The following is a 14,047-nucleotide window of genomic DNA, read 5'->3' as shown; positions in this document are numbered from 1 at the left end:
AAGTGAATTCCGGAATAAAAATTTGTTCACGTCATTTTAATGCACATGATTATATTTCAGCAAGTATTTACCATCAGCCATAACCTTAATATTTAAAACTAGAATCATACTAAAATTATAAAGTGAGAAATTATTTATTACTGTGTAATTGATTTAACACAATTCTAATGCAATATAACAAAGTTGCAATAATGTGTTTGCAACGTTCTCTTAAATCGGTTCAGCACGTGCAAGTCATTGATATGATATTGCTTAAATCACCCAGAATCACCTCAACGTGAATCACTTTTTAAATCCGAAGTTTGTAAAAAGTATGCAGTAAACTTGACCGAATTTGAAGGCGACCTTCCGGATTTGTTTTTTCCGAATTTTATAATGTAATTGGCATTAAAAACACGCTCACCTTCAACGAAATTTCCTTTCCGAGGCTTTGTGTCAGCCCATTCACATATTGTGTCAATACTTATCATTTTATCGTAATTTAAAAACTTGGAAATTGCACGGTACACTATAGGAAGTACGATAAATTTTCCCTAATCGGCGCCATGTTTTTAGGCTCCTCCCATTTGACGGATCTCAGTAGTATAAATGAATCGCACGAGTTGCTCGAGTGGATTAAAGGATATCTCGCATGAATCATGTCAATACAATGTTTACAATGAACTCTTCCGATCTTATCATTTCGACGAGGGAGCTAACGAACACACAAAACATCTAGCTGCTAAAACAGGTTAACTAATTTGGTGGTAATATAATGCAAGAGCTTTGAAAATTTAATCGTATAACTATGAGCAGAGTGGCGGCATTTATGTTGCTGAGATAAGTGAGGCTGTAGTAGCTTCCATTTTTAATTTAATAAAAGTTTGATAAAATTTTATGTGCTAATAACTAAAAATGAAGTAATTTTAAATTATTCCGCAATTCCACTAGACAACAGTATTCAGAAGAGGAAAATGCTCGTTGGATAACCACAAAGGTGCTATGGATATCATCGAGGAGAGATTAGTGAAACCTGAGTTAGCTACAGCTACAGAGGGTGAAATCTGAACTGAATCTGAATCTGAATGAAACACAAATTTTGCGTATGAAGCGTAAGAGTATGTCGAACTGTAAAGCGTTATCTAACGATAAAAATCAGTTGTTCAATTTTCGCGTTCAGTTGAGTTATTGGAGAGGATGATTCAAACCTTCGCTATGTAGCGAAATTAAGAAGTCTATGGCAGCTGGCCAGCATCTGGAGCAATCAACCGAAGACGCGTGTCACACCATTGATAGGTCATGAGTTTAGGATAACAATGGGTAAGGTTTTGCACCTACACCAAAATGCGTTAATGGGAAAACCTAAGAAAATAGATTTCATTTAATTAAATTATGGTTAGAATAGGTTAAATAAGAATAGGTTAGATTAATGTTAGGTCATGTTTCTCCCCATACCTTAGCCAACAAGTGCTTTTATTACATTGCTTAGGATCATATCGTTACAGTAAGGAGAGTTATCTATAGGAATACATAGACGTCTGCTATGGTTTACTGAAACAGAGACTTTTCTATTGAGGGAGATGGTTCTGAGAGGCAGGACACCCGTGGGTGCTTTCTAAAATAGGAAAAGCCCCTTCCCCCTGTTGTTTTGTTAAGTATAGTTATTTTCATTTGAGTTTTTGAAATGAAACTTCTTTACGTACGGTAGGGTAAGTTCGTTTCATGCGAGTAAAGAAATTATGCAACGCATGTCCCCCCTCTACTCGACCACGTAGTCGAGTTTGTAATGGAGATCGCTTGAGCCGTGAGCGCTCTTCAATGCAACGTTCGTTACAGGCAACTCCGGCATATATAGTGTAAAATTTAAATTCAAAGTGTACAAATAATACTATTAAACTAATTCCTTAATCCCTATCTCGGTATGTTTGTGTGTTTGAAGAAGTTTCCCTTCAGTAGCGTGTTGTATAATTACACGTTGTATTTTTTTATACAATTGTAACCGAAATAAATTTGAAAATATCCCATTTTATGTTCTTTATTTCTCACGCAATACTCCACTACCTGGTTCAGCATAATAATATTTTCGTGAGAACTCTGAGATTATACGTGGATTCTTCTGTCCAGTCAAATAAAATAAATAAGCCTCTTAGGCCGAGGCACTACATAAATTGGCGCTCAACGTTGGGAAAAAAAGGAGTATTCGAATATGAGCAAATACGGTAGGAAAAAAACTAATAAAGAGAAAAATTTTGAGAAATAAGAGAAAAGTAGGTAGTAGTAGCAGTCAAGAAAATGTAGTTTGGAATTTACCAAATCTAGACCGGATTACTTTTTGAGAGTTATCTGATCCATGGTATGTATCATCATTGTAAATAACGCAATGTGAATTTGTAAAAATGTTTGTACAACATTTTCCTTTGGATATGAAACGAGGTCAGATCGGATCCGTCTCCTGTTATTTTTTTAAGTTTACTTATTTTCATTTCAATTTTTTTTTTAATACAATTGTAACGGAAATAAATTCGGAAATATTCTATTTCATGTTATTTATTTCTCACACAATACGCAACCACCTGGCTCAGTAGAACAATATTTTCCTGAAAACCCAGGGACTATACGTGGATGATTTTGCCCAGTCAAATAAAAGAAATACGCATCTCAAGCTGGCGCACTGTACATGGAAGAGGGTGATCACCGACACTATATAAAATACCTTAAAAAGTGAGGACTAGGTGGAAGAAAGTCGTGGATCGTTTATTGCTTCCGTGAAAGAAAATAAAACTTGTATATTGCAATACGAGTGGGTTCTCCGACTCAAGAAAGATCGTGACGGTAGTGTCGATTAGTATAAGGAAGGTTGGTTGTCAAAGGGTTCAGTCAGTATCACGTCAATGACTATGACGAATCCTCTGATTTAGCAGCAATGATATAAAAAATTCGATAAATCTTTAGCAACGCAGCAAATCAGAAGATGCATTTGACATTATATGGTTTTTGTCATAGAAGTAAAATTTAGATGCAGATTTCAAAGGGTGCACAAGAATGGGATGTTCAACTTCTTGAGTCATCGTAAGTCTTCAGGTGGGGAAGTTTCTTGTTTAACCCGACAATATATAGTTGTGGCAACCTCAACAACTGAAAAAGAAATAATCGCAGCAAGTGAGGTAGCCACAGAGTGAGGGAAATCAATTTGTACTGGTTTCTGGCAAAAAATCCAAAGCTTCACCGCAGAATGAAGCACACATCCATGAGACCATTTTTTATCCTAGCGAAAGTGACAGGAAGAAAACTTAGCAAGCAACAAATCCCCATAAAAGATCAGCGAACAAGCAAACTATGAAAAGTATTGTAGTAAAAGTAATGCCTAATTCAGGTAGAATATACTTCAGTGGGAACACTAGTGTAGATGTTGCGCATACTACTTAAGTAACGAAAATGTAAACAAGTGATATATCCTTTTTACAAGGTTAGTTCCACTTTGAATAAGAGTTCAATAGTTAGAATATAGTTATAAAAGTGATTCCTAAATATTAAATGAATCTACTGCTCGGTGTCGATGAGTTTCGATATTTGTATATTTGTATATTCTTTTTTATAGTTATTTTAGTTTGTATTTTTTTGTATATAACTGTATATCATCTAATGTATCGTATAATTTCTGCGTAACTTCAAATTATGTTACAAACAGCTTTGGGCCTCTTTATTACACCCTTCAGGTAGGTACCAAATGTTGGGAAAGTCCGAGTTCCCAACTACGTCACGCCGGACTTTCTCTGGGTACCTGAAGGGTGCATAGCAACAATAGTAGCGTTGACCAAGGGGTCTGTTTACTTAAAGGCGTGTCCTATTTGTGCAGACTATTTAAGTCTCGGACCACAGTTCAAATTTCATTATAATCACTATATTCAATTCATTATTATCCACTTATATTAATTCATTATTATTATTCATTCTATTACAAGTTAAAACCAAATTCAAACAAAATCAAACTATACAACAATTACAATTCGACTTCAATCAATCAATTTATATTCAATTCAATTTATATATCAAATTCAAGAAATAAAGTGTAAATAGTGTAAATAAAGTGCAATTAAGAAAAGCAGTCTATTAANAACACATCAAACATCTACAAATGCAATAAATTAAAAGGTTTCATTTCAAACAACTAAGTAGCTCTTAAACGGAGAAAATAATGACATGTATAGACTACGATTTAATACAACTTTTATTTGAAAGTTTTCCTCCTTTTTTTCCATATTAGACTGGTTTCAACCTTTAAGGTCTGTATATACATTACACAATTCGTCAAATAATTACTCTACTTCTACTATTGCTTAGCTTAACAGCATACCTCATTTACATCAAATGGTCTTCTATGCCAAATCCTAGACTCTTTCGGTAATACGAATTATTAGTAATTTATTAGAAACCTGATTTTTGGACAATGCATGTTGTATACCTATTAGTGGTCTCATTGAAACATAGTTTGATTAAAATATTTTGAAAGTCTAGATAATTGTAAAATTCACAGTAAATATAAATAAAAGAAAACTGTGGTTATTTTCCATCTTTAAAATAGATTCCAATGGAGAAATACTTGGTGGTTTCAAAATACTTGTTTCAAATGGAGATATTATGTACTTTTTTTAAAAATGGCCGAAACGTCTGTTGTCGAGATGTTTTATATAAATGTTGAGAAACCATCAAAATCCATTCTATTACAACCACGTATTGTAATCTTAATTGTGTCGTAAATAGTCCTCATTGGAATATTTGCAGCAATTTCCACATTTCAAAAGCCCTGTTTCGTCTTTATCATTAATCTTTACTTGCCTCTATAGAAACAATAAAGTCGTAATAAAGTGTTTTGTAGGCTGTTAAAGTTTTGCTGTTTCATCAAATTTTCCAATCTTTGTGTTTTTTTACAAATTGCTTGGCACACTTCCCAAACAAATTCTCTATACTTACTTACGACTTAGGGATTGAAACTTTGAAGGCCGAAGAAGTCGGTTATTGTTGATTTGTGTAAGAAGTAATAAGGACTTCCGTAAGCCTTGAAGTGTGAAAAGGGTTAAAAAGAATAGTAGAAAGAAAGCAATATTTTATTATGCAACATAATTTTTCTGTAACCACGTCTCGAACATGCAAACATAATTTCATGCAAAATCATTACTATGGAAGTTCTGATACCATCCGAATCAATTTTGTATGCGCCCATGCGGTTGTCATCCATATATCCATTATCTGAAGCGCTTCTAGAACTTTGGTTTTCTACTGATGATAAATAAATGCATGCTTTTATAACGTTGCTATTAATCTAATACAAATTCTGAGCCTTGATTACGAAATGGTGAGATCCATGAACTTTGTACAACTCAGCGTGGTATTTCAAATATGAAAACTGAATATTGTACTTTATTTATTCACCTAACGTTACACGCCATGCGAATAATGTAGCTTTTCGATTTTCTTAGAATAGAATTGAGCAACAAGTTTACTTCGAAAAACCTACGCTCGACTAAAAACAAGTATCGAGAAAAGAATAATTTAGAATACAAGTCGCTTGTAATTAATGTTTTAGTCCATAACAATAGAAACTCAAATAATACAGGTATTTTTGACACGACCCATCGCGTATGAAAGTTATTCATGCATTGTGGTCTTTACCCAGTAATGTGTCGAGAATAATTCTGATAATAACATTATGTAGATTTCATTTTTCTTATTCTCGGCAAAGATATTAATCTTATCACTCTTTAGGATAATTTATACATATCTATTCTGGGAAGTTAAAGGAAACTGAATAAACCGTTAAAAATTGAAATCAGATTTCATCTTAATAATCCTTGTTGATTTCGTTCTTAGATAGGTACTTTTTCTCTCATAACTTTGAAATTCATCCTATTCATTCGTTTGCAATAATCTTACTAACCAAATTTGGTAGCAAAACGTTATTAAACCTTGGTATCGTAAGATACTCTTCCATGTAAGGGTCCCTGTTTTTTATTTTAACTGCTGATTAAAGAATGTAAATAATTCCGGAACATTCATGTACCCAGAGCTTGAAGGGTTATCTAAAATGAAATTCTCTTAGTTTTAATGACAGACAGACATAATAATATGTGTGGTGCAATTTTTTCTATTCTAAAGACACATTTTCCGTTGGGTTCGTTAAGACTATTTTTGAATAAAAATCCCAGCCCATGAGAAGCTAATAGTCAATATTTCAAATTTCTAATTATTAAATTAAGTTTTTAATTTTTGCTAAGATCTAGTAAGGCTTGTAACATAAAATGTGATAAGGCTAACAACAATTTTTATTACTTTTGCTTATTATTTTATTGAACCTCATACTGAACTGTTAAACGTTTATAAATAATTGGTTTATTTCTTATACAATAATATGCTCTCTTTTCTTATTATTAAAGTAATAATAACAATAGTAATTACCTTTGCTTCACCATTACTAAATCATTTTAGTTAAAATATTTATTACATAAAACCTACAATGTATGTATACCGAAAAATGTCATGTTGCTATTTAAATATTTACATACCCAAAAACGTTCTTATTATTATCGAATATAGACTTTGTTTTATGAACGAAACTATCAAATTTAATCATGTGTGTTATCGAAACTGACAGTTTAACCCAGTTTATTAAACGTGTAAACAAAGTAGCACGTGTCAAACAAGAAATGCAAAAAAGGTTTCATGTATGTATACACGAAAACAAAATCAGCAAGGTTTTAGACTTCCCTATTAATGTCGCTAAGCGCTAAGATATATGTTAAGTTGACTCGTTTAATTAAAACTTAATGATGTGTTAAACCCTGAAATTTAAGTCGAACAGCATGTTTCTCAATTTAGTAGTACCTTATGGTGAATATAAATAAGTTCTGACACTTCGCAATGTTTTCCTATGATTATACTAATACTTGAATTTTATCGGCGTAAACGATTTAAAGAATAAGCCACGTATAATACAGCTATACTCTGCTAAACATAGAACTTTAAAAAGCTATTAAAAGAATTGAATATTGAGGTTAAGATGTTTTGTTTGTACACATTAAAAGGAACAGCTGTGTTTCTATGAGAAATCGTTTCGCATAGTTCTGAAATGTTATAGCACAAGGAGTAGTCTAAATCATTTAAATATTTCGTTTACATCCAAAGTACTTATAATTAGATGCAGTAGTATTTTCAATATTAAGCCTTTGTTGACTAAAAGTCATTTATTATAACGAAATTAGAATGTACTAACAGGTCAGAGAGATTCAATTTATTTTGGAGGCTATGCAGTAAGCAAAAATGTTTCCTATTTTTATAAATGCTTTTCATGACATCGTACTTAAAAATGTTACATACAATATTTTGTATAAACAGTGGAAATCAAACATGAATAATGGTAAAACTAAAACAATAAACAGCGCATACTTTATAAAATTAGAAATGTTAAACATTTTTTTAAATAAAATATTTCGTTTACGACTCTATACTTTATTAGTAACTGTAACTGACACACACATTCTTCAATTTAACTTTATTGAAATTTGCGGAAGACAGTTTGGGATTCAACGATGTAGGATTGGTATACATATATTACTCTAACTTTTTGATTTAAGAGCTACTTCGAAGAAGCAATTAAATAAACCCCCGCACCATTTGATTGAGTAATAGAATGTTGAACAACCCCTAAAGTTTTATTTCTTATATGTTAGAAGTCAAAGTAGTCAATATCGCTTTAAGATAAATACAATAGAGGCAGTGTAAACAAGAAATCAGTAATTCAGAGTATGAATAATACTTCTTACCCAATTATAAATTATATAAATTGTACATGATGCTCTGGGTAAAAAAATATATTTGATGTTATTGCTATTGCTAGCTTTCGTCAAAACGACGGTTGACCTCTCCAGGCAATTTATTAGCTCTTTAATAATTAATACCGAAATCGGAGGTAATAATTCATTTTTACCTTCATTCAGTGTACTAATTATAATAATTTAAATGAACTACCGACACTGCCAGTAATTCAGTTAAGTGGTATATTTGAAGCTACAAACATAAACGTAAACATATTAAATTTTTGAAACATAACAATAATGTGGATCTGTTGTAGCAATGTAGCCCACCTTAATGTATTTTTTTTAATAAAACTTAATTTTATATGTAATCTCCGAACACGCAGTTGCTTTATTGGAGGTTGTAGACCTACACCTCAAGTTTCATGACTTTTAAAATTTTGAAACATGAAGACCGCGACAAAATAGGATACTTAAGAAAACAATCATATAAAAAATTAAACTGTTTAATAGAATAACTTTACTCAAATAGCAACATTATACATCAACTTTAGATATTCTAAATTTTTGACAAGCTAAATCACTTAATTTTCTGATAATGAGGAACAACAGTCAGAAACTCAAATTTCCCGTTTTGCTACGTAGTCGGGGCTTAATGGGAAATGACACGGGGTAAAAAGAGCATATATTTTAATCAGTTTGGCAGCGTTCACAAGTATGCACATAATTGTCGTGCTCATCAACTCCAACACAAGTATTATATAAGGAGTTCAACCATCACACGCTACAGAATAGCCATCATCCTTTAGTCAACCACGAATAAGTACTCACAGCAAATACAAGTTCAGTACCGAGCAGGTTAGATTCCAGGTCTGTCTTCCTTAGCCTAAGTTTTTCCGTTGCCTGCTTGGATCACTTAGACAGTAGTAATAATAATTTGTTTCACAGATGATCTTTCACTTTTCATCATTTCGATTGCTAAAAGGAGGTTGAAGAGGACCTTTCGCACTGCTCTCCAGCGTAGTCAGGAGGGGCTGCCCGCCCACTAGCATTAGTGGATGGTAGGAATAAAGCACCAAAGTTTTTCTCAGGCTCACCTTATTTCTTTGGCTTCTTAACTTCTTTTTTTTCCAGACTTAGTGTCTGGTCTATTTTGTCTGAACAAACATATTTTGTACTTAAACCAAACACTTGTAACCTAAAACGGTGACGGCTATGAAAGGTACCTAATATCCAACTCCGATACTGCTGCTACGATCTTTGGCTGAGAATATTGCAAAAATTTAGTTATTCGCCTGATAGCACGTCAATGCTGATCACAAACCTTCGCAAAATACGAATAGTGTAGTCAAAGAAAATTGCGGTTGACTCATGTAGGACCACTTAAGTTCGTCTGAATAGTCCTGCATACATACAACACTACAACTTATCTGTAGTATCGTCGTAAAAAGGTAGCAAATTTACTTAAAAATCTACTACCACTATATTGGAAGCCCACACTTGTTTATGCATATGTTTGATAAGGCTATTCACTCCCTCCTGCGTCGTTCCAGGAAATAATGTTCGTTTAATAGCCCTTGCTATACCGGTGTTAATGCAATGGTATGTTAATTTGGTTCTACCGAAATCATGATCTGAGAGTGCGAAGACATACTGAAAACAGCCCAGAACTGTTAAAGCTACAGGAAGTGTTGTAACTTTTGTCTAATATTCTTTCTCCCAGTCACAGAGGTGAATTTCAGTTACTGGCTCACACACTCCCAACTCTGTGCCTCTTGCAAATATTTTGCTCGAAGTCTTTCAAATTGGCTATTCTGACAGGTATCGATGTTGCTCCACTTCTTGCGCGCATATGTCTCACCAATATTACTTTATGTCTCAAGTTTGGATAGTCCGATTTAACTATTCCCATTAATCCGCTGAATTCGACGCTATTCTGACTATGGCAATGCCCTCGGAGTGCCTCCGTAGTACCCAATGTTCCTCTTCGGTTATGTTGTAGATGGCATGCATAGTCATTGTATTTGAGATTACTATTTCGTGTTCATCGATGCGCATTGTAGTGTTGATATTTAAGGTATTCTAGGCGCAGGTTCAATCCAATAATGCCATCATCAACTTTGCTAGCCACCAATACACTACTATATAAGATCGCTTTTCAAATTCTATTTTGTACGTTGTGTTTTCGATAGATTGGTGAAATGCATACTGTAAGTGAAGATCAGCCTCTTTGCCAAAGAACGAATTCGACATTCCGATATTACGCCAAATCGACCATTAATGTTGGATGACTAATAAATGGGTGCCATGTAGTCTTGAGATGATGACAACGTCAGAGTAAGCTAATTCATGCTCCATAAAATTCTCTTATTTTAGTTTATCGACGACTGTTTTCCTCTGCCGAAAGATCGTGTTTGTTAAGAGGGACACTCTTTATTTAGATGAGTAACTCTTGCATAAATCCAATATATTGAATTCTCTAGTTGTCAGTTGATCTGTGAACTCTTGAGGGGCAGAGGAGTAAGATAAGTTTATTGGCGTTCCACATCGGACTCAAATTGTTGAGGAGCGCCGTTACTTCGTTGGTTACGGCTTTTCGTTGCACCCGATGTACCTGTTGTAGATGTTTATTGCGTTACATAATTTCTAAACGAATAATATAATGGTGAATAAATAGTTCTTCTTTTTTTCGCAAGGTATCCAGTGGTGTATACTTTGATGATGTTTTTGTCGGTAGAGACAGACCTTCAGAAAGTTCTGAAATGAAATTCTCCAAAAATTCCTTCTTCAATTTGTCTCCTGACACTAAATATCCCTCATTCAAAATATCTTTAACACTGCTACTGACTTATTTAACAAATTATTTTTTAATTATACCACTATTATTAATACTTGCATGCTTTTATTTGGCACTTTTTATGACCCCGTAAGAAGAATTAGAACTATTTTCTTCCGACTTTGGGCGGCTATATATAGGAGCTACACTTGTTTTAAAAATCCTCCAATTATGTTCTAGATACTGCATTCTTTGTTACGAAAGTTTGACAATCCACTATAAATCATTTTTTTTTGTTTTTTCACTAATGTTGGATTACCTAGACGTGGCAATATTGTTGGGATTTAAATAAGGTAACAAATTATTTTATCCTTTCTTTTTTACATTAGCGCAGAAATTACACCCATTTTCAAAAAAAATAAAAATATGCCATGAATGAAAGAAGTACGTATAATTCATTGATTCTTTCAACATATCAATTTTAGTATATCTTCGAAAGTAATTGGCCGAGATAAGGCAAACCTAATTTGAAAACACAATAACAAATCGAAGCTAGTGAGTGTTCTTTGTTTTCTTAATTTTGCTATTATACCTTTTTATTTCTATTTTTTNATAGCTACAAGCTATCCAAGGATGGTACTATAGAATGTCACCTCAAGGTAGGCCTAGTGGCGTCATCTCTTGGTTAGGCCGGAAACTTATCAATCCACCCTCGTACCTTAAAGAAGTTAGTAAAATAGAGCAGTAATGTCACAGTACTTACTGTTTTGAGAACTTACTTCACATAAACAGTTGATAGGCATAGTGGCCAAAAGTAGTGACCCAATTACAGATTAAAAAACACAAAAAAAAACGGTCTATATAAATGGATTGTTTTAGAAAGTGGGCGAGCATTGCCCATTGTATTCATAAAAACTTACCACAAGTTAACAATTATCTAATGTTATTAATTGGGCGATAAAAGATTCGCTTACACTTCTACAATGTCCAATAATGTCATCATGCAAATCTCTACATATGAATTCAGTAATACTAAACAGAAACCTATTTTCAGTTCCTGAGTATTATCGGTACTGACTGAGGTTCTCATTTCCTTATAAAATACAATATAGGCTACGCCTGTGAATTTTAGGTTAGTAATTTTTACTATCATGTTCTCAAGCTGAGTGATCACAAGTCATGACGAACTTAACATGCTTGCGACATACGTTCCAGCTTATTTGCTCTTTATAATATGAAAGACAATACGTGCCGTATATCGATGAATAGAGGTTCAAAGGCAGCAGAAATATTAACCACTCTCGCACTGCTAGGTAAAAGCAACAAATGAAATTGTAATTTTAACTGATCCAAAGTCGCTGTTAAATTCATCTTACAAAATTCTTTTGTAGCACAATTTGCAGGAACAAAACTATACTAAAAAAGAGTGTCTCTTATATAGTTTCCCAGTATCAAGGTAATTCGATAACTGACAAAGCTTAAGAAGAGCCACAATTAAAAAATAGCTGGCAGATACTCAAAGGAAATTTAAAAATACATACACACATATATTGTTCAGTCGACCTACTTACTTGAAAGAAAAGGCAGAAGCAGACCCACTGGTAGTATTTGTAGAGTTTCTTGTCCTTTTCGTCCTTTGCCGTTTCCACGCCGGGGTAAGGTACTTCCAATCCAATTTTCTTGTAAAACGCCGCCCTCACGGTATACGTCGAGTGGATCCAGCAGAAGGTGTTGAGGACGTCTTCCGGTATGTCCTTGGTATGGACGCAGTCGATGGGATTGCCCACGTACTGTCTCGTCGTCAATATAAGACTGAATGCGATCAGAATGATCACAGTGATCGAATAGTGGAGTCGGAATACGACGCTGTCTATGTGGACATGGCTGACCCTGATCAAATTCTTCAGGCCCCTAAAGATGTCCAACATATTGAGATCTCCTTGTTCCCTCTAAATGCCACGGGATATGCAGGATAATGCTGCTGATTAATTTTAATCGGAATGCTTTTGACATACTTCAGTTTTGGTTTCTCGGAACAATTTTACATCACAAACAGCTTGGACATGGCATGCAATACACTTTGAACGTGGTAATTTTGGTTTACTCACTTGGAACCCTTTCCACTTTTGCATTGAAGCAACACCAACATCGCAAAAAAACCTCTCACTAACTAGCTATTCGNCTTCAGAAAGTTCTGAAATGAAATTCTCCAAAAATTCCTTCTTCAATTTGTCTCCTGACACTAAATATCCCTCATTCAAAATATCTTTAACACTGCTACTGACTTATTTAACAAATTATTTTTTAATTATACCACTATTATTAATACTTGCATGCTTTTATTTGGCACTTTTTATGACCCCGTAAGAAGAATTAGAACTATTTTCTTCCGACTTTGGGCGGCTATATATAGGAGCTACACTTGTTTTAAAAATCCTCCAATTATGTTCTAGATACTGCATTCTTTGTTACGAAAGTTTGACAATCCACTATAAATCATTTTTTTTTGTTTTTTCACTAATGTTGGATTACCTAGACGTGGCAATATTGTTGGGATTTAAATAAGGTAACAAATTATTTTATCCTTTCTTTTTTACATTAGCGCAGAAATTACACCCATTTTCAAAAAAAATAAAAATATGCCATGAATGAAAGAAGTACGTATAATTCATTGATTCTTTCAACATATCAATTTTAGTATATCTTCGAAAGTAATTGGCCGAGATAAGGCAAACCTAATTTGAAAACACAATAACAAATCGAAGCTAGTGAGTGTTCTTTGTTTTCTTAATTTTGCTATTATACCTTTTTATTTCTATTTTTTTCCATCCATGGCATTTTCATCATTCCCCACATTTAGCACCCGTACACAGTCGGACTTCTAAATTACAATCGATTACGAGCACAAAAGTAGTCACCTGAATTTAAGTAATTCTTGCTAGTTTCTTTAGTTTCAATGTTAGTTTCTTTCTACACTTATCGTAACAAAATATAATGGTTTCGTTTTTTCTTTAGTCCTACCAATCAACAAAATAAGAAAACTGTCGTACGTATACTATTGAGACAAAAGAGAAGCCACAATTGTAGATAGCAAATAACTAGCAATTTATTTTAGTAATGTGTTTAAAAACAATCAAAGTAGTTTAACTTTATGGAATTAAAGCTTGGATATGAGTTTCTGTTCTGTTAATAAATTTCGCAAATCAGCACAAAAGCCTGCCAAGAGCATAGAAAACACACAATAAAAATTATCAATCATAGAATTATCAATTATCGGAGCTTAATACGCTCTCATGGGTTTTATGAATGAACAAAAGTTTGGCACATGCTCAAAACTGTTGACCTTAATTTTATTTATACTGGACGGAAAATACTGCCAAGCTTCAATTTATATTAACAATAGAGACGTCGAGTCTAGCTCTATAAGCTACAAATATACATCTAACTATATAAACTAACTTTCAAGTTCGCCCACCAACTTTAC

The 14,047-nt window shown here is 33.5% G+C and overlaps 1 protein-coding gene across 1 annotated transcript; it reads right to left on the bottom strand.

Moving 5' to 3' along the window:
- Nucleotides 1–10,266: 10,266 nt before the first annotated feature.
- Nucleotides 10,267–12,744, bottom strand: LOC112904470 (innexin shaking-B-like). The gene is made up of 3 exons (XM_025974566.1): nt 12,672–12,744; nt 12,135–12,474; nt 10,267–10,401 (listed from the first exon to the last, which is right to left on the bottom strand). The coding sequence occupies exons 1-3, from the start codon at nt 12,710–12,712 to the stop codon at nt 10,267–10,269; spliced, it is 516 nt and encodes a 171-aa protein (XP_025830351.1). The 5' UTR covers nt 12,713–12,744.
- Between the last annotated feature and the right edge of the window lie 1,303 nt (nt 12,745–14,047).

Source organism: Agrilus planipennis, unplaced genomic scaffold, assembly GCF_000699045.2.
Source record: "Agrilus planipennis isolate EAB-ADULT unplaced genomic scaffold, Apla_2.0 scaffold230, whole genome shotgun sequence".
Taxonomy (NCBI): domain Eukaryota; kingdom Metazoa; phylum Arthropoda; class Insecta; order Coleoptera; family Buprestidae; genus Agrilus; species Agrilus planipennis.
Note: the sequence above shows the minus strand (reverse complement) of the source record. Positions and strands in the feature narration are given on the sequence as shown.